Raw genomic sequence first — 26,342 nt, forward strand, 5'->3', positions numbered from 1 at the left:
AGGGGACAGAGGGGCCGTGGTGGCAGAGGGGATGGTGACACAGCAGCACACGGGGCGCAGCAGGGACACAACAGCCCTTTAATGAGGGTTTGGGAGCCGAGAGGGGCCAGCCCGCCCGGAGGAGTGGGGACAGGCGCTGAGACCGTGTCCCCCCGGGACCCCCCAGCTCCGGAACAAACACAACAGAGAAGGGAGCGGGCGGCCGGCTCACCGTGCCAGCCGTCACCGCGTCCCCAGTCCCAGCGTCACGCCGCAGCCCCCCCAGGTCAGCAGCAATCAGCTTGGGCTGGAGCGGAGAAGAAATCCTCGGGCAGCTCTCCCAGGAGCCCGTCCAGGTCATCTGCGGGCGGAGGGAGGATGAAACGCGTGAGTTTTACTCGTGTACAGAGGAGGAATCGCCTCCACGTACTGGGGACGCAGTGGGACGAGCCCCCCCTCGGCGTTATGGGGAGGGGAGATGCTGCCTGGCCCCGGGACCTGTTTTCTGCAGGACACGGAGCTTTTGCTGCTCAGCCGGAGCGGGTCCAACTCACCCCCGTCGCAGCCGTCGGCTCCCACCGGCTCTTCTTGCCCAGGCCTGGGGCTCTGTCGCTGCGGGGAGAAGCCTCCAGCAGCCAGCTCGCTGCTGTGGCTGCCTGTCCTCCATCGTCCCCAGTCCCCAGGGGCAGGAACACTCCGGGGGGGCTCTGCAGGGTGGTCTGGGAGTAGCCCAGCCTGGGCAGGAACCTGCAAAACCCAGCAGAGATGAATTGAGGGCCCCCAGGGTTTATCTGTCCCTCCCAAGCCTCTCTCTCCCTCCTTGGTTGCTCTGGAGGGTCCCCACAGCCCAGACCCCCTGGGGTAACACCCCCAGGGGGGGTCCCAGCATCCCTGTGTCCCCCTGTCCTCCCTCACCTCCGCCTGCGAGCAGCTGCCCTCGGGCTCTGGCGGGTAGATCCTGAGCAGGTTGTTGGGGGTGACGTTGAGGTAGTGGTTGCGGTGGGACGGGGAGAAGACGCCCACCTGCGAGGACAGACGGTGGCACGGTGACCACGGGTTAGTGGCACCAGTGGCACAGCCCTGGCTGTGTTTCTGCTGCTGGAGATCAGCCTCTGCGTCTCCTACCTGCTTCAGGAGCAGCACCGAGCCCGGCCTGAGCTCGCCCTGCCTCTCTTCCAGCAGCAGACGATGCACTGTGCCCTGCATCTCTCCTGCGGACGAGGAGGGGACCCCGTTAGCCACGGGGGGCCGTGGCCGGGAGCCCCAGCCCGACCCAGGCACGAGCAGGGCCGTGCTTACCGGTGGGGTCCCTGAACACGGCACCAGCGTCGACGTTGGTCCTCGTCAGGGTCTTGATCATCACGGCCATGCTGGGGACCTTGTTCTTCGGGAGCTGCTTCAAGGCCGCCTGCGCACGAAGACCTTTGTCACACTGATGTCCCCGAGGGCAGCCATGCAGGGCAACGGGACATTTGCCCCAGCTCCCCACATTGATGCCCGGCCCTGGGAACAGCTCCAAGGGGCAAGGGGAGAGCCGGGAAGCCGAGTCCCCCGGCCGGTGCCCTCACTCGGGGCCCCCCTCACCTTCCGCAGCACCATGACCACGCTGTAGGTCCTGAGGAAGCAGCTGGGGTCCCTCTCGTCCAGCCCCAGCTCCGTCTTCATGGTAAGCCAGGGCCCCTTCCCAAAATCCTCGTCCGTGGGTGGAGAGGAGCTGGGCAGTCCCTGGAGTCACGGGACAACCACAGTCACCACCCCAGAGCCGAGCCAGCGTGTCTCACAGCGAAGAGGGAGCCCTGGGACCCCTTCCCCGTGTTACCTCCGTCCGCGGCTTCGCCACGGCCCCGTGAGCCGGAGTTTGGGGAGCAGAAACGAGGATCTCCTCCAGCAGCTTCCCAGCGTGCTTATGGAGGAGAGAAAGAGAAACATGTCTGGGGTTCTGCATCTTTTTGCTGCTCCCATCCCCGTCCCCATCCCCTGCACCCACCTGCTGGGGCAGGATCCCGGCGGGCCCCGGGAACCGGCGAGTCTTCCCCTGCGCTGGGAGACGGGGGGCGGCCCCGGGTGCTTTGCTGGCCGCCGTCACCAGCTGCACGAGGTGGTTGGTGACCACCGGGGTCTGCAGGCTGCCCGGGGCCGGCCTGGGCGGCTGCCTGGCAGCAGGCTCCACGCAGCTCATCAAGGCTGGCGGGTTGGGGGGAGGTCTGGGGGGCAGCTGGGGTAGGGGGCAGCTGGGGCGGGGGGTCCGGGGCACCCGCAGCCCCGCAGAGGAGCTGCTCGCTCCCGGCAGGCACGGGGATGCTTGGAAAGGCCTTGGGGACAGACCCCCGGGAGCAGGGACGGAGCCCCAGGAGCCGCCTGGCTTTGCCAGGGGGGTGGGGGGGCCGGGGGGGCAGGCACCGGCTGCGCTGGGCCGCAGCACCAGCTTGGGAGTGGGAGCTGCCTGTGGGGCGGGCAGGGGGTCCTGCCTGGCCCCCAGCTCCTCTCCCACCCGCAGCTTCTTGGGGGCCGCCCGTTCCTGAGGGCTCTCCTGCCCCGTGCGTGTCTGCGGGGGCTGCTCCCCCCGGCCGGGGGGTGGCCGGGCAGCCCCGGCCCCCCCCAGCACCTCGGGGCCCTCCAGCTCCATGCAGGCGGCCAGGAAGAGGTCGTTGTCCAGCTCATCCTGGGGGGCTGCTCCCCCGGCGGGGGGTCCCCGGTGGCCCACACGCTGTTCCCCGTGCCCGGCGAGGGGCCGCAGGCCGGGGGGTTTACCGGAGCGGTGCCCAAGCTGGGGTCCCGGCGGGCTGGGGGCTGGGGCTGGCACGCTGCGGGGGACCGGCGTGGTGCCAGGGGACAAACGTCCGGGGACCACGAACTGGTTCTCTGCGTCCTCCACGGCGGAGAGGAAATCCTGCGGGGAGAGAAGGCGCCGGGCAGCCCCGTGTCCCCGTCCCACCCCGTGGGGTGCCAGGCAGGACCCTGCCCCGATGGCCCCGGGGGATCAAAGCCACCAGCGAGAAACCTCTTAATGAGTTACCGCCACATAACGAGCCACCAGCACCCCCTGCCACTGGGTTAAAGCCACCCCCGTGGGGCAGCTCAGGGTGCTGGGGTGGGGCCGGCCCCCAGCGGTGTCCCCATGGCTGTCACTGGTGCCAGCCCATCCCGTCCCTTTCCTCACCTCATCCACCAGGTCCCCGTCGGCCCCGAACAGCTTCTGGAGGCGGCAGGCCTGCGGGAAGGGGGGTACAACCGGGGGGACCCCCCCAAGCTGCCGTCATGGGGGGCTCCCCTGCCCTGCGGGGACCCCTGTCCCACCAGAGACCCGGGGGGCTCCCCGCTCCCTCCCCCCCAGGGAATGGGGGGGCCACCCCCGCCCCCATTGCTGGGCCCATCCCACAGGGACTGGAGGAGACCCCGCAGGCCCTATGGCGGAGGCCCTGCACCCCCGCGGGGACCCCAACCCCCCCCCCGGGCCACGCTCACCCCATGGCGACCCCAAACCTATTCAAGGAGACCCAAAACCTGCCCCTGGGCTGGACTCACCCCATGGCGACCCCAAACCTCCCCCCGGGTCAGGCTCACCCCATGGGGACCCCAAACCTCTCCAAGGCGACCCCAAACCTGCCCCCCCCCCTCCGCTCCGTTACCATGACAGCACCGCGGCCCCCGGCCCCGGCCCCGGAGGCGGAAGCGGCCGGGGCGGGACGCGAACCCGCGGCCGCGGGGCGGGACCGGCCCCTTTAAGGGCGTGGCGCCGCCTGGCGGCGGGGAGGAACGCGGCCGCGCCTCTTAAAGGGGCGGCACCCGCGCGTGTCCGTGTGCGTGTGTGCACACGCGTGTGTGTGGCTGCACGCCAGCCTGTGGCACACGCGTGTGCCGTTGCATGCCACCTCATCACGCGCACGCACACGCGTGCCATTGCACGCCAGGCTGTCACATGCATGCGTGCCATGGCACACCAACCCATGGCACACATATGCTCATATGTGCGTTATCACACGCGTGTGCCAGCACACACCAGCCCATAGCTCACATACACACTCACACGTGCACGTCATTGCACGCTAGTGCGTGGTGCACGGTCACATACACTCACACGTGCCATTACACACTGGCCTGTCACACCTACACGTGCCAAATTGCACACCAGCCCACAGCACACGCTCACACATGCCCCATTGCACACCAGCCCATGGTGCACGCTCACACACACTCACACGCGCTCACACACACTCGTGCACACACACACACGTGCTCACACACACACGCTCGCAGGCTCACGTGGTCACACTAATACGCCCACACCCACCCCCACACTCGTGTGCACACACTCGCTCACACACACGCACTCACACGCGCTCATACACACAATCACACACACGCACATGCTTACACACACGCTCGCACACTCACAGGCTCACGTGGTCACACGCTCACACTCACACGTGTGCGTGCACACACACACGCACACACATACATGCTCACGTGCGCTCACACACACACGCTCACGCTCACACACTCACAGGCTCACACTCATACACGTGCGTGCACACACTGACACACGCATGTGCGCACACACACACACACACGCTCGCACACCCCCGGCCCCCCCCCGGCCCCTTTAAGGCTCCCCCCGCCCCCAGCAGCGGAGGGCGGGGCCGGGTGGGTGGGGCCGCGGCTATTTTTAGCGCAGGGTTCCGTCACGTGACGGCGAGTGACGTCACCGAATGTTGTTGTCGGGGCGGGCGGGGCCGCGCCGCAAAGATGGAGGGGCGGTGGGGCGCGCGCGGGGCGGGCACGGCGCAGGTACGGGGGGGGGCACCGGGCGGGGGGGGCACCATGCGGGGCGGGAGGGGGGGAGCGAGCGGGGGGGGGGGCGTGCAGCGGGGCTGGCGCGATGCGTTATTGGGGGGGGGCCCTGTGCAATGTGGGGGGGGGCTGTGTAATACTGGGGGGGGCCCGTGCAATACAGGGGGGGCCCCTGTGCAACATGGGGCGGCCCTGGGCAATGTTGGGGGGGTCCATGTGTTATGGGGGGGGGGCCTGTGCAATGGTTTGCGCCGTCTCCGGGGGGGGGGCGCGGGGGGGTCCGTGCGCCAGCGCGGCGGCGGCTCCGCAGCGCGGGCCCTTTGCGAGGGGGGGGGAGCGGGGGGGGGGGCACGTTGCACCGCGCACCGGGTCTGCCGGTAGTGGCCCCCCCACCACCCCCTCCCGCCGTGGGTCCGTCCTGGGCCCTCACGCGTGGCGCTTCGCGACCCCCGTTTCGGGGCGATGCCTCGGGGGGGGGGGGCCCGGCCAGCCCCGAGTGTGTGTGCGCCCCCCCCCCGTGCCGTGGGGTTTGGTCTGACCCCGCTGCAGGAGACCCCCGGGGTGGGGGAGCCCACTTGTGCCCCATGGGGGGGGTCCCGCGGGCTGCGCTTCCCCGTGTGTCCCCCCCCCCTTTTCCTGCAGAGCCTTGTGTAACGCTGCCCCCCCCCCGGGTCCCCTCTGCCGTGTCCCCCCCACTGTGGGGTCCCCCTTTCCCGGGGGGGGGGCCGCATCCTGCCCCCGCCGGTGATGCTGAAGGCCGGGGGGGGGCACGGTGCTGGATGCGGCCCCGGGTGGATGCTCAGGGGATGGGGGGGGCACGGGGGGCTGGCACCCCGGGACCCCCCCCCCATTTGGTGCTGGGGGGGGGTCCGGGGGTGCTGACGAGGGCGCTTGGTCCCGCAGGGCTCCCGGGCGGCGCGGGCACAGCCCCGGCGCTGACGGCCCCACCGGCCCCCGCGTGCCCCCCCCGGCACCGCTGTCACCCGCCGGCCACCATGGACCCGCAGAGCGACACAGGTGAGACCCCCGGGGATGGCGGGGTGGGGGGGCTGCACCCAGCCGGGCACCGTCCCCGTGTCACCTGCGGGGGGTCGGGTCTGCAGAGCCCCCCCCGCTCCTCGCCATCGGGGGGGGGGACGGGGACCGATGTGCCACCGCGGCGTCCGACCCGGCGTGTCACCGCGGGTGTCACCGCGCCGAGCCACCCCCTGCCCCGGTTATCCCGGACCCCCGGCAGCCACCCGCCACCGGGGGAAACTGAGGCACGGGGGGTCCGGTCACCGCCGTGGCACGGGTCACACGTGGCAGCAGCTTCGGCTCTTCGGTGGCAGCGGGTCCCCACGGACCCCGACGTGCGGGGACAGTCCGCGGTGACCACGAGGGCTGTGCCCGCACCGGCGGCCGCTGGCTCCTCGTTAAGGCCGCCCTGTAATTAGCCCGGTGGGAATTCCAGTGACATCTGGGCACACGTGGCCCCCGGCGCTCGGTGGGGACGAGCGGCTCCGCCGACCCCCGTGGCCATTGGAGGGGAAACTGAGGCACGGGGGTCCGGTCACCGCCGTGGCACGGGTCACACGTGGCAGCAGCTTTGGCTCTTTACGGGTGGAGGGGAAACTGAGGCACGGGGTGGTGGCAGAGCCCCCCGTCCTGCTGGAGCCGGGGTCTCGCTGTCGGTTTGGGCTGGGGGTGTGTGTCCCCTCTGTCCCCAACCCCCCCGGTGCCACCGGTGTTTGTGGAGGGCTGGAGTGGTGCCCGGCCGTGCCCGGCACGGGGCTGGCACGCGGCGCGGGGACATGGGGACACGGCCCTGCTGCCTCTGGCTGTGGCGCTGGGTCCAGGGCGGTGGGGGGGGGTCTTCAGGGGCCGGGTGGACGAGGATGTGATGAGTTGGGCAGGTCTCAGCGGGGGGCTGCGTCCCTCACAGGGACATGGCAGGGGGCACCTCTGAGTCTGGGGTCCCCCGTCACCCACCGGTGCCCCCCAGGGCTGAGCTGCACCGGGGGGGGGGTCCTGAGCATCACCCCGGTGGCGGTGCCACCCCCCAGGGGGGTGCAGGCACCCTGTCCCCCTCCATCCCTCCCAGGGTGCTTGGCGGGGGGGGTCCCCACTTTACCCCCCTGCACCCCACAGATGTGCCACCCCCTCGGCGGGGGGCTGCCCGTGCCGGGGGTCCGGCAGCCGCGAGGGCTCGTTCCCGTGGCCTCCTGCCCGCCGGCGGCACCAGAAATAGCCGGGCTGACGTCAAACCCCCCAGCGCCCGGGGGGGGGGGACCGGGGGGGGGCCGCAGGGGACGGGGCGGGGGGCACAGCCCAGGAATATCCCGGCTATTAAAAGTGTCGGTTGGGCATTAAGGTGACCATAAATAAATGGGGGGGGGGTATACACAGCTGGGGGGGGTCCCCACCTTGACCCATTGTCCCCCCCCAAGCTGCTTCGGGGCACTGAGGTGGCAGAAAATGTGCTGAGTTGGCATCTGTGCCCCCCCCGGGACCCCCTATCTGGGGGGGGTGTCCTGGGGCGGGGGGGGCATTGCCTTTATTTCCCTGGGGGGGGGGCTAATCCCCCTCGGCGTAACCCGGGTTTTATCCCCGGCAGCGCTGATGCGGATTAATGTCCCCGGTAATTAGGGGCTCGAGGGGGGGGGGGACACATGGAGGGGGGGGGGACAGGATGGGGCTGGGGGTGCCCCGGGTGGGGGGGGGTCATGGGGATGCCAGCCCTGCCGCAGGCCCCCCTGCCCCTCCCATGCAGGGGCAGTCCTGGGGGGGGGGGGCAGTTTGGGGGGGGTACAGGCAGGGTGTCCCCAAGGGGGTGGTGTCACCGGTGAGGGGAGGGGACACACACGGTGCCCCCAGTCCCACGGGAGCCAGCGTGGCCCCCCCGCCCCACGGTGCCCTATTTATAGCTGCCTATTTCCAGGCGCCACCGAGAAGAGCCTGGGGGGGGGGGACACACCCCGTGGGGTGGCTGTGGGTGACAGGGGGGACACACACCCCGAGTGGGGGCCACCAGCCCTGCCCTCGCCCCCAAACTCTGAGGGTGACCCCCCCCACCCCATCCCCCTGCACCGAGGGGGCGGCTGGGTTTGGGGGGGGGGGGGCACACACATGCCCCAGGGTGCCCCCCCCCCCACACTGCTGCACCCCATTGATGGGGGGGGTCACACACACACCCCAGGGTGCCCCCCCCCAGCGCTGCTGCCCCCCATGGATGGGGGGGGTCACCCATGGGTGTCTCTCCGCAGAGGGGGGGTCCGCCCGCGAGCCCTCGCTGGAGCTCCTGACCCCCACTCAGCTCCACGCCCCAGGTGAGTGCTGGGGGGGGGGTCCTGGCCCCCCCACGCCCCTCCCCACCCCGGTGACATCCCACCCCATGTCCCCAAGGGTCCCTGTTTGGGCTGCGTGTCCCCCCCCGGGGCTGTCCCTTTGTGGGGGGGGATGTGCCCCCCCAGCATCGTCCCCGGGCTGGTGACAACGGCGGGGTGGGGTGTGGGGACACAGGGGGGTGCGGTGGGGCCGTGGTGTGGCACGGGGAGGAGTGTGCAGACCCTCGTGTGAGTGTGCAAGGGGGGAGTTGCTGTCCTTGCACGAGTGTGCACGGAGCGGAGCCGCTCTCCTTGCACGAGGGCGTGCGGAGGGACCAGCCCTCCTCGTGCTGGTATGCACGAGGGCGGCTCTCCTTGCACGAGTGTGTGTGAGTGTACAAGGGGAAGAGCCGCTCTCCTTGCACACGTGTGCGTGGATATGGAGGAGGAGAGCTGCTGTCCTCGCACGGGTGTGCGAAGGGTCCATCCCTCCTTGCACACGCGTGCACAAGGTCGGCTCTCCTTGCGTGATTGTGCATGGGTGTGCAAGGGGGAGAGCCGCTGCCCTTGTGCAAAGGCGTGCGAAGGGACCAGCCCTCCTTACACCGGTGTGCACGAGGTTGGCTTTCCTTGCACAAGTGTGCATGGGCGTGCAAAGGGGAGAGCTGCTCTCCTTGCCTGAAGGCGTGGAAAGGGACCAGTCCTCCTTGCACGGCTGTGCATGAGTGTGCAAGGGGGAGAGCCTCTCTCCTTGCACGTGTATGCACGAGTGTGCAAGGAGCAGAACTGCTCTCCTTGGATGAGTGTGCACAGGTGTGCAAGGGGGAGAGTTGCTGTCCTTGAACGGGTGTGCAAAGGGTCCAGCCCTCCTTGCACACGCGTGCACAAGGTTGGCTCTCCTTGCATGAGTGTGCACGGGTGTGCATGGGGGGGAGCCGCTGTCCTTGCACGAAGGTGTGTGAAGGGACCAGCCCTCCTTGCACGAGTGTGCAAAGGTGTGCAAGGGGGAGAGCTGCTCTCTTTGCACGGGTGTGCAAAGGGTCCAGCCCTCCTTGCACGAGCATGCACGAGGCCGGCTCTCCTCGCACGGGTGTGCAGGGGGGGCACCGCCGTCTTGCACGAATTCGTGGCGGGGACGGGCCAGGGGTCACCAGGAGGGTCCCAGCCCCCCACCCCGTGTCCCCATTACCCACAGCCCCCCCCAGCAGGGTGGTGGCCCAGCGGGGCGGGCTGGTGGCCCCGGCCCCTCGCCAGCCCAAAGCCACTTCTGAGCCCCTAAGTGCGGGTTTGGCCGGGGCTGGGCTGGCCCCTCCCGGGGCTATTTTTAGCGCCCCCCCGCCCCCCCCTCTGGGTGCCACCCTCACCCCCCACCCTGCTGCTGGGTGCTGCCCCCCCCCCCCCCAACACCCACTGGGGTGGGTTTGTCACCCCCCCCCCCCCCAAATCTGCCCTTGGGGGGGGAATTGGGATGGGGGGGGCTGGGGGCTCCCACAACCCCTCCTGCATGTTGAGGGGGGGCTGGCACTGGGGGCACTGGTACATACTGGGGAGGGGGTGCTGGTTGGTACTGGGGGGGCTCTGGTTGGTACTGGGGAGGGGGGCTGGCACTGGGGGGAGTTGTTTGGTACTGGGGGCACTGGTATGTACTGGGGAGGGGGAGCTGGTTGGTACTGGAGGGGCTGGTTGGCACTGAGAAAGGGGGTCTGGTACTGGGGGGGCACTGGTTGGTACTGGGGGGGGGCTGGTTGGTGCTGGGGTGGGGGGGGCTGGCACTGGAGGGAGTTGCTTGGTACTGGGGGCACTGGTATGTACTGGGGAGGGGGGCTGGTTGGTACTGGGAGGGACTGGGTGGTACTGGGGGGGTTCTGGTTGGTACTGGGGAGGGGGGGCTGGCACTGGGGGGAGTTGCTTGGTACTGGGGGCACTGGTATGTACTGGGGAGGGGGGGCTGGTTGGTACTGGGAGGGACTGGGTGGTACGGGGGGGTTCTGGTTGGTACTGGGGAGGGGGGGCTGGCACTGGGGGGAGTTGCTTGGTACTGGGGGCACTGGTATGTACTGGGGAGGGGGGGCTGGTTGGTACTGCGGGGGCTCTGGTTGGTACTGGGGAGGGGGCCTGGCACTGGGGGGAGTTGCTTGGTACTGGGGGCACTGGTACGTACTGGGGAGGGGGGGCTGGCTGGCACTGGAGGGGACTGGTTGGTACTGGGGAGGGGGGGCTGGCACTGGCGGGCACTGCTTTGTACTGGTGGGGACTGGTTGCTACTGGGGAGTGCAGTGTGGTGCTGGGGGGTGCTGGCTGTGGCAGGGGGTGGCAGTGGCTGTCCCCACGGGCTGGCGGGGTGGGGGGGGTCGGTGACGTCGGCGGGTCCGTCCCGGGCACACGTCAGTGCCCGACGCAGGCGGGGGGGGCCGGGGCGCAGCAGCACGCGCCCCCTGCCCCCGCCTTCCTGTTTGCTCACCGAGGGGGGGGGGTGTCCCCCTCCCCCTGCCCCCGTGCCCTCTGTCTGGGGGGGCAGGGGCCTGGGTTCCCCCCTCCGTGCCCATCCCTGGGTGGGGGTTTTAGGGGGGGCACGTGGGGGGGACGTGATCTGCCCCCCCCCCCTTGCACCCTGAGCCTGTCGGTGCACGTGGCACAAGGGGGGGGCTCGGCTCCGGGGACCCCCCCTGGGTTTTGGAGGGAGGGAAACTGAGGCACGGGGGGGAGCCAGGGTCTTTAGAGCTGGTGGGAGACCCCTGAGATCCTGGGGGGGGGGGGGGATGTCCCTGACACCCCCCCGGGCAGCCCCTAAGCCTGCCCCAGCACCCCCCACCCCTGGGACCCCCCCAAACCCCTCCCAGCTCCCCCCACCCCTGGGACCCCCCCAAACTGCTCCCAGCTCCCCCCCATCCCTCAGACCCCCCTAAACTGGTCCCATCTCGCCCCCCCATCCCTCAGACCCCCCCAAACTGGTCCCAGCTCCCCTCATCCCTGGGATCCCCCCAAACCCCTCCCAGCTCCCCCCCACCCCTGGGACCCCCCCCAACTGCTCCCATCTTGCCCCCTCCCCACCCCTGGGACCCCCCCAAACTGCTCCCAGCTCCCCCCACCCCTGGGACCCCCCCAAACCCCTCCCAGCTCCCCCCTCCCACCCCTTGGACTCCCCCAAACTGGTCCCAGCTCCCCCCCATCCCTCGGACCCCCCAAACCCCTCCCAGCTCCCCCCTCCCACCCCTGGGACCCCCCCTGAGCCCCCCCCCGGTGCCCACAGGGGCGGAGGGGCCGGCGGAGGCGTGCGGGGAGCGCCGGGGGCCGGGGCTGGACGCGGCGGCGCGGGAGCGGCAGCTGCAGCGGGAGCTCCTGGCCCTCAAGCAGCAGCAGCAGCTCCAGAAGCAGCTGCTCTTCGCCGAGTTCCAGAAGCAGCACGAGCACCTCACCCGCCAGCACGAGGTGCAGCTCCAGAAGCACCTCAAGGTGGGCGGGGGGGGTGGTGGAGCCCCTGGGGGGCATCGCATGGGCAGGGGGACGGGGCTGGTGGGGGGAGATTGGGGGTGATGGAGCCGTGGGGCATTGCCTGTCTTGGGTTGATGGAGCTATTGGGAGGAGGTTGAGGGTGATGGAACCATGGGGTGTGACCTGGGGGGTGATGGAGCCATGGGGTGTGACCTATGGGGTGATGGGAGTTATTAGGTGGAGATTGGGATGATGGAGATGTGGGGCATCATCTATCTGGGGTGATTCAGCTACTGGAGGGAGATCAGGGGTGATGGAGCCATGGGGCATTGCCTGTCTTGGGGTGATGGAGGCATTAGGTGGAGATTGGTGGTGGTGGAGGTGTGGGGCATCATCTATCTGGGGTGATGGAGCTATTGGGAGGAGGTTGGGGGTGATGGAGCTATGGGGCATTGTCTGTCTTGGGGTGATGGAGCTGTTAGGGGGAGAATGAGGATGGTGAAGCCATGGGGTGTGACCTTTGTGGGGTGGTGGAGCTATGGGGCATCCCATGTCCAAGGGGATGGAGCTGTTGGGGGTGATGGAGCCATGGGGCATCACATGTTTGGGGTGATGGAGACATTAGGTGGAGATTGGGGTGGTGGAGATGTGGGGCATCACCTGTCTGGGGAGATTCAGCTACTGGGGGGAGATTGGGGGTGATGGGGCTTTGGAGCATTGCCTGTCTTGGGGTGATGGAGCTGTTAGGGGGAGAATGAAGATGATGAAGCCGTGGGGTGTGACCTGTGGGGTGATGGAGTCATAGGGTGTCTTTTGTTCAAGGGGATGGAGCTGTTGGGGGTGATGGGGCCATGGGGAATCACCTGTCTGGGGTGATAGAGGCATTGGGTGGAGATTGAGGGTGATGGAGATGTGGGGCATCACCTATCTGGGGTGATGGAGCTGTTGGGAGGAGGTTGAGGGTGATGGGGCTGTTGGGAGGAGGCTGGGGGTGATGGAACCATGGGGCATCCCATGTTCAAGGGGATGGAGCTGTTGAGGGTGATGGAGATGTGGGGAATGACCTGTTTGGGGTGATGGGGCCATGGGGCATCATCTGTCCAGGGTGATGGAGCCATTGCAGGGTGATTGGGGTTGATGGAGCCATGGGGCATGACCTGACTGGGTGATAGAACTCCATGGGGGGAAATTGGGGGTGATGGAGCCATGGGGTGGGACGATGGAGCTGGAGGGCTTTGGCTGCCCACCATGATGGGGGTGATGGAGACGTGGGGCGTCACCTCTCGGGGGGGATGGAGCCATTGGGTGGAGATTGGGGTGATGGAGCTGTGGGGTGTCAGGTTCCTTGGGGGGCTGGAGCTGTCAGGGGGGATGGGGGCAGGGTGGTGTGTCACCCGCATGGGGGGGTGCTGGGTGCCCGTCCCCGAGCCCCCCGTGGCCGCGCAGCAGCAGCAGGAGGCGCTGGCCGCCCGCCGGCAGCAGGAGCTGGAGCAGCGGCAGCGGCAGGAGGCGCTGGAGCAGCAGCAGCGCCTGGAGCAGCTCCACAGCCTGCGCCCCAAGGACCGGGGCCGCGAGAGTGAGCGGGGGGGTCTGGGGGGGTGTGTGGGGTCTAGGGAGGCGTATGGGGTCTGGGGGGCTATAGGGGCTGGGGAGGTGGGAGGTCCTGGGGATGGAGGGGTCCTGGGGAGCTGTATGGGGTCTGGAGAGTGTGTGGGGTCCTGGGGGGGTATATGGGGTCTGGGGGTGTGTGGGGGGTCTGGGGGGGTGTGTGGGGGGTCCTGGGGGTGTATATGGGGTCTTGGGGGGGTGCGTGGGGTCTTGGGGGGGGTGCGTGGGGTCTGGAGGGGTATATGGGGTCCTGGGGGGGTGTATGGGGTCCTGGGGAGCTGTATGGTGTCTGGGTGGCCATAGGGGCTGTGGGGTTTGGGGTGGTTGGAGCGGGGCTGGGTGGTCTCAGAGGCTCCCAGGGGTGCTGTGGGGCTGCGGGGGGGTACGTGCTGTCCCCCCCCCACCCCAGCCCTGTCCCCCCCCCCCCCAGGCGCCATCGCCAGCACCGAGGTGAAGCTGAAGCTGCAGGAGTTCCTGCTCAGCAAGACGAAGGAGCCGGGCCCCGGCGCCCCCAACCATTCCCTGCCCCAGCACCCCACGTGTTGGTGCGTCACCCCACACCCCTCCCCACCCCCCCACAGCCGAGGGGGGGCACCCAGGTGTCCTAGCGGGGTCTCTTCCCCCCCCCACCCCAACCCCACTCCCCCCAGGGCTCACCACACCTCGTTGGACCAGAGTTCCCCCCCCCAGAGCGGCAGCCCGGGGACCCCCCAGGCCTACAAGCTCCCCCCCCTCGGCGCCTACGACACCCGCGATGATTTTCCGCTCCGCAAAACCGGTGGGTGCCGGACTGGGGGGGGCTATGGGTGGGGTGGGGGCTACCAGGAGCCGGCCAGGGGCTAATGCCGCTTCCTGGGTCCCCCCCCACCTTGCAGCCTCCGAGCCCAACCTGAAAGTGCGCTCACGGTTAAAACAGAAGGTGGCGGAGCGGCGGAGCAGCCCCCTGCTGCGGCGGAGGGACGGCGCCGTGCTCAGCGCCTGCCGCCGGCGCGCCGTGGAGATCACGGGTGAGCCGGGCCGGTGCCTCAGTTTCCCCCCCGGCTCCTGCCTCAGTTTCCCCCCCGGCTCCTGCCTCAGTTTCCCCCCGGCACCTGCCTCAGTTTCCCCATGTCCGTGGGTCCCCTCCGCAGGGCACACGCGTGCTCGTGCACACACGTCCCTCGCGCTGGCAGGGGACACCGAGGCAGGGCTGGGGGGGTTGGTGCCCCCCCCGTGACGCCCGCCCCCCCCGCAGTGTCCTCGGTGTGCAGCAGCGCGCCGGGCTCCGGGCCCAGCTCCCCCAACAGCTCCCACGGCGCCATCGCCGAGAACGGCCTCACCGGCTCCGTGCCCAACATCCACGCGGAGGTAGGGCTGCGGGGGGCACACGCGTGTGCAGGGGGGCTCAGGGAGCACGTGTGTGTGCAGGTGTGTGCTATGAGTGTGCTCAGGATACACGTGTGTGCTCAGGGTGCACACGTGTGTGTAGGTGTGTGCTGCCAGGGTACAGCATGTGTACACATGTTCAGGTGTGTGTTATTAGCATGCTCAGTGTGGACACACATGTTTAGGTGTGTGCTGTAAGCATGTTCAGGGTGCACATGTGTGTTCAGGTGTGTGCTGTGAGTGGGCTCAGGGTGTACACATGTGTGTGCAGGTGTGTGCTCAGGGTGCACACGTGTCCTCAGGTGTGTGTGTCTGGTGCACACATGTGCTCAGGTGTGTGTGTGTGTCCCTGTGTGCACACGTGTGCTCAGGTGTGCATGTCCAGGAGCACACAGGTGCTCAGGTGTGTGTGGGTGCACACATGTGCTCAGGTGTGTGTGTCCAGGAGCACACATGTGCTCAGGTGTGTGTGGGTGCACACATGTGCTCAGGTGTGTGTGTCCAGGAGCACACGTGTGCTCAGGTCTGTGTGTGTCTGGGTGCACACGTGTGCTCAGGGGTGTGTGTGTGTCCAGAAGCACACGTGTTCAGGTGTGTCCGGGTGCACACGTGTGCTCAGGTGTGTGTGTGTCCCTGTGTGCACACGTGTGCTCAGGTCTGTGTGTGTCCAGGAGCACACGTGTGCTCAGGTCTTTGTGTGTCTGCATGCACACGTGTGCTCAGGTGTGTCCAAGTGCACACGTGTGCTCAGGCACACGCAGCCAAGCGGCTCATGCGTGTTCACACCGTGCCTGGGCACACACGTGTGTGAGCTCACAGCGTGTCGTGCCGTGTCCCCCCGCAGCAGCTCCAGCCCCGCGCCCTCGCCCTGGAAGGCGCCGCCCAGCTCAGCCTCTACACGTCCCCGTCGCTGCCCAACATCTCCCTGGGGCTCCAGGCCACCGTCACTGTCACCAGCGCCCACCGCACCGTGAGCGGGGCACCGGGGGGTGGCGAGGGGGCCTGGCACCCCATGGGGTGATATAGGGACTCCGTAGGGGCGATGTGGGGACCCCACGGGGGAATGAGGGTGGCACAAGGACCTGATGTCCCATCAGGGTGGCCTGGGGACGTGGCACCTCACAGGCTGGGAGTGGGGACACCTTGGGGGTGACGTGGGACCTGGGACCCCATAGGGGGGATAGAGGGACCCCACAGGGGTGAAGTGGGGACCCCCACGGTGGAGTGGCACAGGCACTTGATGTCCCATCGGGGTGACCTGGGGACGTGGCACCTCACAGGCTGGGAGTGGGGACCCTGGGGGTGACGTGGGACCTGGGACCCCATAGGGGTGATGTGGGGACCCTGTGGGGGTGGTGTGGGGACTTGGGACCCCATAGGAGCAATGTAGGCACCCCACAGGGGCGTGGCACAGGGACTTCATGTCCCATCGGGATGGCCTGGGGACATGGCACCTCACAGGCTGGGCGTGGGGACCCCGTGCCATGGGGTGGCTGATGGGTGGGGGGAGTCCCAGCCAGGCCCCCCGGTGTCCCCCAGGGCTGGGTTTGTGCCTCAGTTTCCCACCAGAGACAAGCCGAGGCACGTGGGGGAGTGGGCCTGGCAGCACCCCAGTGTCCCCAGTTTGGGGTGCTGCCAGGCTGGGGGGGTGTCACCCACCACCTCGCTTGGTAACGATGGGCGGGGGGCGCGGTGCCACCCCCTGTCCCCGCAGGCGTCCCCGAAGCTGTCCCCGCAGGCGGAGGCCGAGCGCCCGCCGGTGGCTGCCCTGCGCCCCGGGGCCGCCCTGCCCGGCAAGTTCCTGAGCACCTCGTCGATCCCGGGCTGCCTGCTGGGGGTGGCGCTGGACGGGGACCCCCCCGCCGGGCCCCCCACCCTGCTGCAGCACGTCCTGCTGCTGGAGCAGGCGCGCCAGCAGAGCACCCTCATCGCTGGTGAGTGCCCCTGCCTCAGTTTCCCCCCTCCCCTGCCTCAGTTTCCCCCCTCCCCTGCCTCAGTTTCCCCCCTCCCCGCCTCAGTTTCCCCCCCTCCCCGCCTCAGTTTCCCCCCTCCCCGCCTCAGTTTCCCCCCTCACACCCCCCTCTTCACCCCCCCAGCTGGGTTTTGGGGGCCGGGGGGTGTCAGGGTGCCCCTCTGATGCCCCCCCCCCCCCGCAGTGCCGCTGCACGGGCAGTCGCCGCTGGTGACGGGGGAGCGGGCAGGCGGCGGGCGGGCGGTGGGGAAGCTGCCGCGGCACCGGCCCCTCAGCCGCACGCAGTCGTCCCCGCTGCCCCAGAGCCCCCAGGCGCTGCCCCACGGCGCCCTCCAGCACCACCTCCTCGACGGGCAGCCGGGGCAGCTGGGCAAGGTGGGGCGGGGGCGGCTGTGGCGTGGGGGGGGTGTGGGGTGGGCATGGGGTATGGTGTGACGGTGGGGTGCATATAGGGTGGGCATGGGGTATGGGGTGGGTGTGGGGTACATGTGGGGTGGCCACGGGGCCTAGCGTGGGCATGGGGTGCATGTGGGGTGGGCATGGGGCATGGGGTGGGCACAGGGTGTGTATGGGGTGGCCATGGGGTATGGGGTGCATATGGGGTGGCTGTGGGGCGTAGGATGGCCATGGTGCATGGGGTGGCCATAGGGTGCATGTGGGGTGGCTATGGGACATGGTGTGGCTGTGGGGTGGCTATGGGATGGCCATGGGACATGGGGTGGCTATGGGGTGCATATGGGGTGGCCACGGGGCATGGGGTGGCCATAGGGTACGTATAGGGTGGCCATGGAGTATGGGCTACGTATGGAGTGGCTGTAGGGTGGGCATGGGGTGCATGTGGGGTGGCCATGGGGTATGGGGTGCATATAGGGGGGCCGTGGGGCATAGGGTGGCCGTGGGGTGCTTATGGGGTGGCTATGGGGCATGAGCTGGGTGTGGGGTGGGGATGGGGTATGGGGTGGGTGTGGGGTGGCCGTGGGGCGGGCAGGGGGCTCGGTTCACCCCCCCACCCACGGCCCCCCCAGCTGCTGCCCCCGCCCGGGGACCTGCCGCGGCCGCCCCCCACCCACCGCGAGGAGACCGAGGAGGAGCTGACGGAGCAGCAGTCGCCCCCCCCGGGGGACGGGGGCCCCCCCGGGCCCCCGCTCGCCCCCCCGGACGCCGGGGACCCCCCGGAGCGGCCGCAGGACCCCGAGGGCTGCGGGGACCCCCCCCGAGGGGCCGGGGGACAGCGGGGACGAGCCCGAGGGCGGCGAGGGCACCGAGCTGGGGGGCGCGTACCCGCAGGTGAGGGGAGGGCGGGGGGGCACCGGGGGGGCACCGTGTCATCAGCGCCCGGAACAGCCCCTCTGAGCTCCTGCACGAGGGTCCCCTTTGCACGAGCATCTCTTGCACAAGTGTCATTTGCACGTACACCTCTTGCACGAGCATCCCCTGCACACACACTTCTCTTGCACGAGCATCATTCTTGCACAACCATCCTTTCCACACGCACCTCTCTTGCTCAAGCGTCCCTTGCACGAGCGTCCTGTGCATGTCTCCCCTTTGAACAAGCATCGTTTGCACGTGCATCTCCCTTGCACGAGCATTGTTTGCACACCTCTTGCACGAGCGTCTCTTGCACAGACGCTTCTCTTGCATGAGTGGCCCTTGTGCGTGAGTGTCCCCTTTGCACGAGCATCTCTTGCACGAGCATCCCTCTTGCACAACCATCCTTTCTACATGCACCTCCCTTGCACAAGCATCCTGTGCACGTGTCCCCTTTGAACAAGCACCCCTTGCACACACCCCCTCGCCCTCACTCCCCCTCCCCACCTCTCTGTGTCCCCCTCCCCACTACCTGGCCCCGTCCCCCCTCACTGCCGCAGTGATGACGATGACTCGAGGGGACAGTGACTCACCCCCCCCCAGCTCCGCCACCCCCGCAGCCCCCCCGGCCCCCGCCGTGACTCATCCCCCCCCCCACCCCCACGTCCTCCCCCTCCCCCCTCAGCCATGACACCCCCCCCCCCATGGCTGTCCCTGGGCTCCTGCCATGGCCGGGGGGGCCCAGGGCTGATGGGGGGGGGGGCCGGGGCTGACGGGGGGGTCCTGGGGGGTCCCGGGGCTAATGGGGGGGTCTCAGGGCTAACGGGGGTGTTGGTTCCCCCCCCAGGTGTTCCCTGAGGCGCCGCTGCAGCTGTACCCGCCCCCCCCCGCGGGGGTCCTGCCGCTGCCGCACCCGGCCCTCGCCCGCACCCACTCGTCCCCCGCCAGCGCCGCCGCCAAGCCCCCCGCGCCCGACGGGCCCCCCCAGCACCTCTTCACCACAGGTATGGGGTGGGGAGGGGGGGGGGGACACGGGGCGGGGGCTGCTGTCCCGTGGGGTGTCCCGTGCCTTGGTGGGGCCGGGGTGCCCTTGTCCCATGGGGTGTCCCCTGTCCCCACGGGTGCCCCTGCTCCCCAAGATGTCCCATTCCTTGGTGTGCCCATGTCCCATTGGGTCCCCCGTTCCTCAGGGTGACATGAGGTGCTCCTGTCCCATGGGATCTCCTGTCCCATGGGTGCCACATCCTTTGGTGTGCCCATTGAGTTCCCCTGTCCCATGGGATCCCCTGTTCCACAGGGTTCCCCATCCCATGGTGTACCCCTGTCCCCTGCAGTGCCTGTGTCCCATGGGGTCCCTCTGTCCCTTAGGGTCACGTTGAGTACTCCTATCCCATGGGATCCCCTGTCCCATGGGGTCCCCCATCCCCTGGGGTGCCCGTGTCCCACAGGGTCCCCTTATCCCATAGGGTTTCCCATCCCTCGGGGTGCTGGGGTTCCCCATGTCCCATGGGTGCCCCATCCCGTGGTGTACCCCTGTCCTCTGGTGTGCCCATGTCCCATGGGGTCCCCCATCCCTCAGGGTGACATGGGGTGTTCCTACCCCATGGGATCCCTGTGTCCCATGGGTGCCCCATCCCTTGGTGTACCCATAGAGTTTCTCTGTCCCATGGGGTCCCTCTGTCCCCATCGCTCAGGGTGACATGGGGTGCTCCTATCCCATGGGATCCCCTGTCCCGTGGGGTCCCCCATCCCCTGGGGTGCCCATGTCCCACAGGGTCCCCCTTTCCTATAGGGTTTCCCATTCCTCGGGGTGACATGAGGTGCTCCTGTCCCATGGGATCCCTGTGTCCCATGGGTGCCCCATCCCTTGGTGTGCCCATAGAGTTCCCCTGTCCCGTGGGATCCCCTGTCCCCTGGGTTCCCCCTGTCCCCTGGGCTCCCCGTGTCCCCCGGGGTGGCAGCGGGTGCCCTGGGGGTCCCGGTGCCAGCCGTGCCACCCCCCAGGCGTGGTGTACGACACGTTCATGCTGAAGCACCAGTGCGCCTGCGGCAACACCAACGTGCACCCCGAGCACGCCGGGCGCATCCAGAGCATCTGGTCGCGGCTCCAGGAGACCGGCCTCCTGGGGCAGTGCGAGGTGAGGCGTCCCCTGGGCTGGGGGGGTCCCCTTGTCATTGGGGGGGGGTGTCACCCCCATGTCCCCTGTCCCCAGCGCATCCGGGGCCGGAAGGCGACGCTGGAGGAGATCCAGGCGGTGCACTCAGAGCAGCACGCGCTGCTCTACGGCACCAGCCCCCTCAACCGCCAGAAGCTCGACAGCAAGAAGCTCCTGGGTAGGTGGCACTTGGGGGGGGGGACACCCGGGTCCCCTTTTGAGGTGACACTGTCCCCAGCAGCCCCCTGTCATGGCGTTCTCTGCCCCCACCCCAGGTCCCATCAGCCAGAAGATGTACGCAGTGCTGCCGTGCGGGGGGATCGGGGTGAGTATGGGGTGGCTGTGGGGGGGTCCCTGGGGGGGGCTGGCCCCCGTGACGTGTCCCCACGTGTCCCCCACGGTCACAGGTGGACAGTGACACGGTGTGGAATGAGATGCACTCGTCGAGCGCCGTGCGCACGGCCGTGGGCTGCCTGCTGGAGCTCGCCTTCAGGGTGGCCGCCGGCGAGGTCAAGGTGAGCCAGGGGGAGCTGGCACGCGGCGGGGGGCTGGCACGAGACCCCCCCGGGCTACCGCACGCCTGGGGGGGCATGCTCACCTGGGGAGCGGCCCTTGCACGCGTGTGCACGCTCGCCCGGGGGTGCGGTGCTCCTCTGGTGTGCAGCACGCTGCTTCCTCGCACGCTCGCCTGGGCACTCACACGCGTGTGCTCTGCCCTCGTGCACGCTTAGCTGGGTGCGTGATGTCCCCTGTGCAAGCTTGCACATGTGTGCACCACTCTTGTGCACACTTATATACATGTGTGATGGTGCTCAAGTGCGCTTACATCTGTGTGTGCTGACACCATGCACGTTTATCTGGGTGTGCGATGATGCTCGTGCACGCTTGCGTGTGCGTGCACTGTCTTCATGCATACTCACCTGGATGCATGATGTCCCCTGTACAAGCTTGCACGTGCGTGCACCACTCTTGTGCACAGTCACATGCATGTGTGATGGTGCTCCAGCTCGCTTACGTGTGTATGTACTGACACTGTGCACACTCACCTGGGTGTGCGCTGATCCTTGCGCACATTTGCACGTGTGTCCCGTCCTCGTGCACGCTTACGTGGATGCATGGTGGCCCCTGTGCAAGCTTGCACGTGTGTGCAGCACCTTGTGCACGCTCACCCGTGTGCGTGTGACGGCCCTCGAGTGAACCTGCACGTGTGCACTCGTGTGTCCCTCTGTCCTCGCGTGCCACTCATGTCCCTCTGTCCCTGTGTGCCACCCATGTCCCCCCATGCCACCCGTGTCCCTCTGTCCTTACGTGCCACCCGTGTCCCTCTGTCTCCCTGTGCCACCCGTGTCCCTCTGTCCCCACAGAACGGCTTCGCTGTCATCCGCCCCCCGGGCCACCACGCCGAGGAGTCCACGGCCATGTGAGTGCGGGGCTGCGAGGGGGGGGGGGGTCCGTGCCGGCGGGACCCCCGCTGGGGCGGTGGGGACACCCTGGTGACCCAGGGGCCACCCCGGCGCTCACCCTGTCCTCTGTCCCCAGGGGCTTCTGCTTCTTCAACTCGGTGGCCATCGCGGCCAAGCTGCTCCAGCAGAAGCTCAGTGTAGGCAGGGTCCTCATCGTGGACTGGGTAAGGGGGACAGGGACCCCCCGGGGTGACGGGGACCCGGTGACACGGGTGGGGGGTGTCCCTGACCCCGTGCCACCCTGGCAGGACATCCACCACGGCAACGGCACCCAACAAGCCTTCTACGGCGACCCCGACGTCCTCTACATCTCCCTGCACCGCTACGACGACGGCAACTTCTTCCCGGGCAGCGGGGCGCCCGAGGAGGTACGGGGGGGGGCTTGGGGGGGGACACGCTGGGGGTCACCCTGGGTGGCCTTGGGGGGAAACGCTGGGGGTCACCCTGGGTGGCCTTGGGGGTCACCCGCAGCTGTGCCCAGGTGGGCAGCGGGCTGGGAGTGGGCTACAACGTCAACATCGCCTGGACCGGCGGCGTGGACCCCCCCATCGGGGACGTGGAGTATCTGACCGCCTTCAGGTGGGGATTGGGGGGGGCCCTACACCCTGGGGGGGTCCCTGCACCCTTGGGGGAGTCCCTGTGCCCTTGGGGGGGGTCCCCATGTCTGGGGGGGAGCCTTGCACCCTCCAGGGTCCCTGTGCCCTTGGGGTGGTCCCTGCACCCTGGGGGGTTCCCTGCACCCTGGGGGGGTCCCTGCACCCTGGGGGCATGTCCCCATGTCCTGGGCGGGAGCCTTGCACCCTTGGGGTTGTCAGTGTGCCCTTGAGGGGGTCCCTGCATCCTGGGGGGTCCCTGTGCCCTCGGGGGGGGGGTCCTGTGCCCTGGGGGAGTGGTCCCTGCGTCCTGGGGAGGGTCCCTGCACCCGTATGGGGGTCCCTGTGCCTTTAGGGTGGTCCCTGTGTCCTGGGGTGGTCCCTACGACCTTGGAGGGTGTCCTAGCACCCTGAGGGGGTCCCTGTGTCCTGGGGGGGGTCCCCACACCCTTGGGGTGGCCACAGCCCTTGGGGTGTGGTCCCTGTGTGCTGGGGAGGGTCCTGGTGTCCTTGGGGGGTCCCCACGCCCTTGGGGGGGGTCCGAGCCCTGACCCTGCGCCCCCCAGGACCGTGGTGATGCCCATCGCCCACGAGTTCTCCCCGGACGTGGTGCTGGTCTCGGCCGGCTTCGACGCCGTCGAGGGCCACCTCTCGCCCCTCGGGGGCTACTCCGTCACCGCCAAGTGTGAGTGGGCTCCGGGGGCGTCCCCAGCGCGGGGACCTCGGCCAAGCCGCATTGTCACCGCCCCTCCCCTCCTTTGTGTCCCCCCCCCAGGTTTTGGCCACCTGACGAAGCAGCTGATGAGGCTGGCGGGGGGGCGGGTGGTGCTGGCGCTGGAGGGGGGGCACGACCTGACGGCCATCTGCGACGCCTCCGAGGCCTGCGTCTCTGCTCTGCTTGGCCTCGAGGTACAGGGGCCACCCGTGGGGACACCCCCCCACCACCCACCACCCGTGGGGACCCCCCCTTGCCACCCCCCGACCCCATAAGGGAGCAGGATGGATCAGGGCGCGCACCCTGTGCCGTGCCTCAGTTTCCCCAAGGGGCTTTGGTGCCACCCCTGCTCGAAGCGGGGGGGTCGGGGGTGCTGGTGGCAGGTGTGGGGGGTCCTCATGGTGTCCCCCCCCACAGCTGGAGCCCCTGGACTCGTCCCTCCTGCAGCAGAAGCCGAACGTGAACGCGGTGGCCACCCTGGAGAAAGTCATCGAGATCCAGAGTGAGCCCCTGCGGTCAGGGGATGCGGACCCTGGGGGGCCCTGGGGGTGTCCCTGCCACTGGGGAGGGGACACGGGAGGGTCCCCGGGGCTGACTGTGTCATGGGGGGTGCAGAGGGGGGTCCCCAGGGCTGTCCTCGCCATCGTGGGACCCCAGTGAGTCTGTCCCTGCCCCAGGGGGACCCTGGGGACAGTCCTGGCCTTGGGGGGACTTGGAGGGGTCTCCAGAGGTGTCCTTGTCACTGGGATCCTGAGGGGGGTGTCCCCAGCGCTGTCACCTCCCTGGGGGTCCCAGGGGAGGTCCTCAAGGCTGTCCCGGCTGTGGGTGACACAGGGGCTCCCTTGGCCTGTCCTTGCCATGGGGGGTCCCGTGGGTCCCCCTGGGTTGTCCCCACCATGAGGGACTCGGGGGTGTCCCCAGGGCTGTCTCTGCAGTGGAGGGGTCCCCAGGGCTGTCCCCTTCATGGGGGTCACATGGAAGGTCCCCAGGGCTGTCCTGGCCGTGGGGGACACAAGGGGTCCCTTGGACTGTCCCTGCCATCAGGGTCCCAGGAGGTCCTTGGGGCTGTCCCCTCCATCGGGGTCCCGGGATTGTCCCCACCGTGGGGGTCCCATAGGTCCCACTGTGGGGGTCCCGTGGGTGTCCCCGGACTGTCCCCACCATGAGGGTCCCATAGGTCCCCCTGGGCTGCCCGTGCCGTGGGGGTCCCGTGGGGGTCCCACGGTGTCCCCAGCCCTGTCCCCAGCCCGGTCCCGCCCGCAGGCGCGCACTGGCCCGCGGTGAAGCGCTTCGCAGGGGCCGTGGGCCGCTCCCTGCTGGAGGCGCAGACGGGGGAGGCGGAGGAGGCCGAGGCGGTGACGGCCATGGCCCTGCTGTCGGTGGGCGCCGAGCGGGGGGGCAGCGACCCCCAGCCCAGGTACGGCCCCCCGGGGTGTCCCCAGCTGTGCATGCGTGTCCTCGGGGTGGGAATGTATGTTCCCTTGGGGTTATACATGGAGCCACGCGTGTTCTTGGGGTGATGCGTGTCCTCAGAGGGGACACATGTGCCCTGGGGCTTTGCGTGGAGCCACGCGTGTCCTCAGGGTGGGAGTGTATGTTCCCTTGGGGCTATACATGGAGCCACGCGTGTTGTTAGGGGGGACATGCGTCCCTGGGGGCTATACATGGAGCCACACACGTGTTTTCAGGGAGGACGTATGTCCCTCGGGGTGATGAGTGTCCCTGGGGGCTGTGTGTTTCCTCAGAGGGGACACATGTACCCTGGGGCTGTGCGTGGAGCCACGTGTGTCCTCGGGGACATGTGTGTCCCCCTGGGCTGTGCACAGAGCTACGCGTGTCCCTCAGGGCTGTGTGTAGAGCCATGCGTGTCCCTCAGGGACATACATGTCCCCCTGGGCTGTGTACAGAACCATGCGTGTCCTCAGGGACATGTGTGTCCCCCTGGGCTATGCACAAAGCCACGCGTGTCCTTGTGGGGACACGTCCCCCCATATTGGCGTGTGACGGGGACACGGGGGGGTGACAGGGCTGTGCCTGGGGGGGTTGGGGCCTGCCCGGGGCAGGATCTGGCCCCGCTCAGCCCCACTCTGCCCTGGCCAGGCCGGCGGAGGAGCCCATGGAGGCCGAGCCCGCGCTGTGACCCGCCGTCCCCCCACGCCGGGAGTTATTGCTGTCTCCAAAAAAAAATGAAAGAAACACCGGGAAGAAAAAAAACAACACAAAAAATCACTTAAAAAGAAAAAAAAAAATTTAAAAACAAAAAAAAAAATTAAAAAAATAAAAAAAAAGAAAAAAAGGACAAAAAAAACCCCGAATGGAAGAAACGGGGAGGAAAAACAGTAAAAAAAGAGGAAAATATTTTCTTTTTCTATTAAAAAGAGGAGAAAAACACAAAAAAAAGCCGCCCCCCCGTCCTGTCGCCCCCGCGGTGTTTGCGGTCGTGTCTCTTGTGCAGCATCGGTTCCACCAGCACCCCCGGCCCCCCCGTCCGTCTGTCTGTCCCTAGGGCTGTCCCAGCCCCCCCTTCTCTCTTTTTTAGCCTTTTTTCCTTCTTTTCTCCCTTTTTTCCCCCCCCAGCTCTGGCGTCTGTCCCCACCCCTGGGGAAATATTTGTGCCTTTAATTAAATCCCTTATTTTTTATTTTAATGCCTTAATTTCGCTGGGATTTGTGGAGTTTTTCTCAATTTTTTTTAATATTTTTTTTTTATTTTTCCCCCGTTTTGACACGAGCCTGTGTCCCTTTGTCACCTCGGGGCGATGGGTGACGGATCCTGGCACCTTCGTTGGGAGAAAACTTTGGTCCTTTGAAAACTTTGGTCCTAAAAAGAGGAGAAAAAGGCAAAAAAAGACCAAAAAAAGAGGGAAAAAATAAAAACTCAAACACTATTTTCCTGTTCCTTCACCCAGGGGGGACTTGGAGCGATTTTAGCTTTAAAAAAAGAGAAAAAGGAAAAAAAACACCCCCCACCCCCCAAAAAAAGTGTATAATTTTATTACAGATGTATTATTTAATAGTATTTTTTTAAGGGGTGGCACCGGCCACGGTCCCAGGGCGGGGGGGGGGGGACACGGGGACGGCGCTTGGTGGTTTAAATTATTCCAGGGAGGTTTTGGGGTGGCTCTGGAGGGGGGTCCCCAAATTGGGATGGGGGTGAGGAGGGGGGGGTGTCACCCCCTGCAGCGAGGGGCTTGCTTTGGGCTGGTGTCCCCCCCCCCACCCCGATGTGTCCCTGTCCCCCCCACCCCTGCCTCAGTTTCCCCCCGCCGCCGCTCGCGCTCCGTAGGGCTCTCGGTATTTTGTAAGACGTCACCGATGTTCGTCCTTGGATAAATAAATCCTGTTTCTGGCAACACCCGCCCGTGCCCCCGCTGCGTCTGCGGGTACCGGGGGGGGTGGCAGCACCTTCGTGTCCCCTTTCCATCCCTGGGTCCCCTTTCCCGTCCCCATCAGCGCAGGAAGGATGTTCCCAGGGCTTCGTGGTTCCCCTTTGTGCTTCAGTTTCCCCTTTGTGCCTCAGTTCCCCCCCGTGCCTCAGTTTCCCCCCTGTGCCTCAGTTGCCCCCCCCCGTGCCTCAGTTTCCCCACCTACAACAACGAGACCACCCCTTCCCCATCCATCCAGCGCGACATCAGAGCACGGAGCTGGACCAGCCC

The 26,342-nt window shown here is 67.9% G+C and overlaps 2 protein-coding genes and 1 long non-coding RNA gene across 3 annotated transcripts; 2 read left to right on the forward strand and 1 right to left on the reverse strand.

The window, feature by feature from the left end:
• Nucleotides 1–4: 4 nt before the first annotated feature.
• LOC137673787 (uncharacterized) lies at nucleotides 5–1,907 on the forward strand. The gene is made up of 2 exons (XR_011049773.1): nucleotides 5–366; nucleotides 1,162–1,907. It is a non-coding gene; the product is annotated as an uncharacterized lncRNA (long non-coding RNA).
• HROB (homologous recombination factor with OB-fold) lies at nucleotides 60–3,682 on the reverse strand. The gene is made up of 10 exons (XM_068418795.1): nucleotides 3,609–3,682; nucleotides 3,140–3,190; nucleotides 1,967–2,869; nucleotides 1,799–1,882; nucleotides 1,564–1,704; nucleotides 1,279–1,387; nucleotides 1,105–1,190; nucleotides 895–1,002; nucleotides 534–726; nucleotides 60–340 (listed from the first exon to the last, which is right to left on the reverse strand). The coding sequence occupies exons 1-10, from the start codon at nucleotides 3,609–3,611 to the stop codon at nucleotides 267–269; spliced, it is 1,752 nt and encodes a 583-aa protein (XP_068274896.1). The 5' UTR covers nucleotides 3,612–3,682; the 3' UTR covers nucleotides 60–266.
• Nucleotides 3,683–4,688: 1,006 nt separating this feature from the next.
• Nucleotides 4,689–26,043, forward strand: HDAC5 (histone deacetylase 5). The gene is given in 27 exon segments (XM_068419030.1): nucleotides 4,689–4,767; nucleotides 5,674–5,787; nucleotides 11,326–11,528; nucleotides 12,954–13,083; nucleotides 13,546–13,660; nucleotides 13,766–13,893; nucleotides 13,991–14,122; nucleotides 14,350–14,462; nucleotides 15,325–15,450; nucleotides 16,195–16,414; nucleotides 16,637–16,827; nucleotides 17,478–17,669; nucleotides 17,671–17,739; nucleotides 18,608–18,764; nucleotides 19,765–19,898; nucleotides 19,974–20,094; nucleotides 20,192–20,241; nucleotides 20,324–20,431; nucleotides 21,281–21,336; nucleotides 21,456–21,543; nucleotides 21,628–21,747; nucleotides 21,861–21,958; nucleotides 22,539–22,657; nucleotides 22,748–22,881; nucleotides 23,105–23,189; nucleotides 23,951–24,104; nucleotides 24,788–26,043. Coding segments are annotated over 27 exon segments (3,276 nt in total). The 3' UTR covers nucleotides 24,828–26,043.
• The last annotated feature ends 299 nt before the right edge of the window (nucleotides 26,044–26,342 follow it).

Source organism: Nyctibius grandis, chromosome 26 (genome assembly GCF_013368605.1).
Source record: "Nyctibius grandis isolate bNycGra1 chromosome 26, bNycGra1.pri, whole genome shotgun sequence".
NCBI classification, from domain to species: Eukaryota; Metazoa; Chordata; class Aves; order Nyctibiiformes; family Nyctibiidae; genus Nyctibius; species Nyctibius grandis.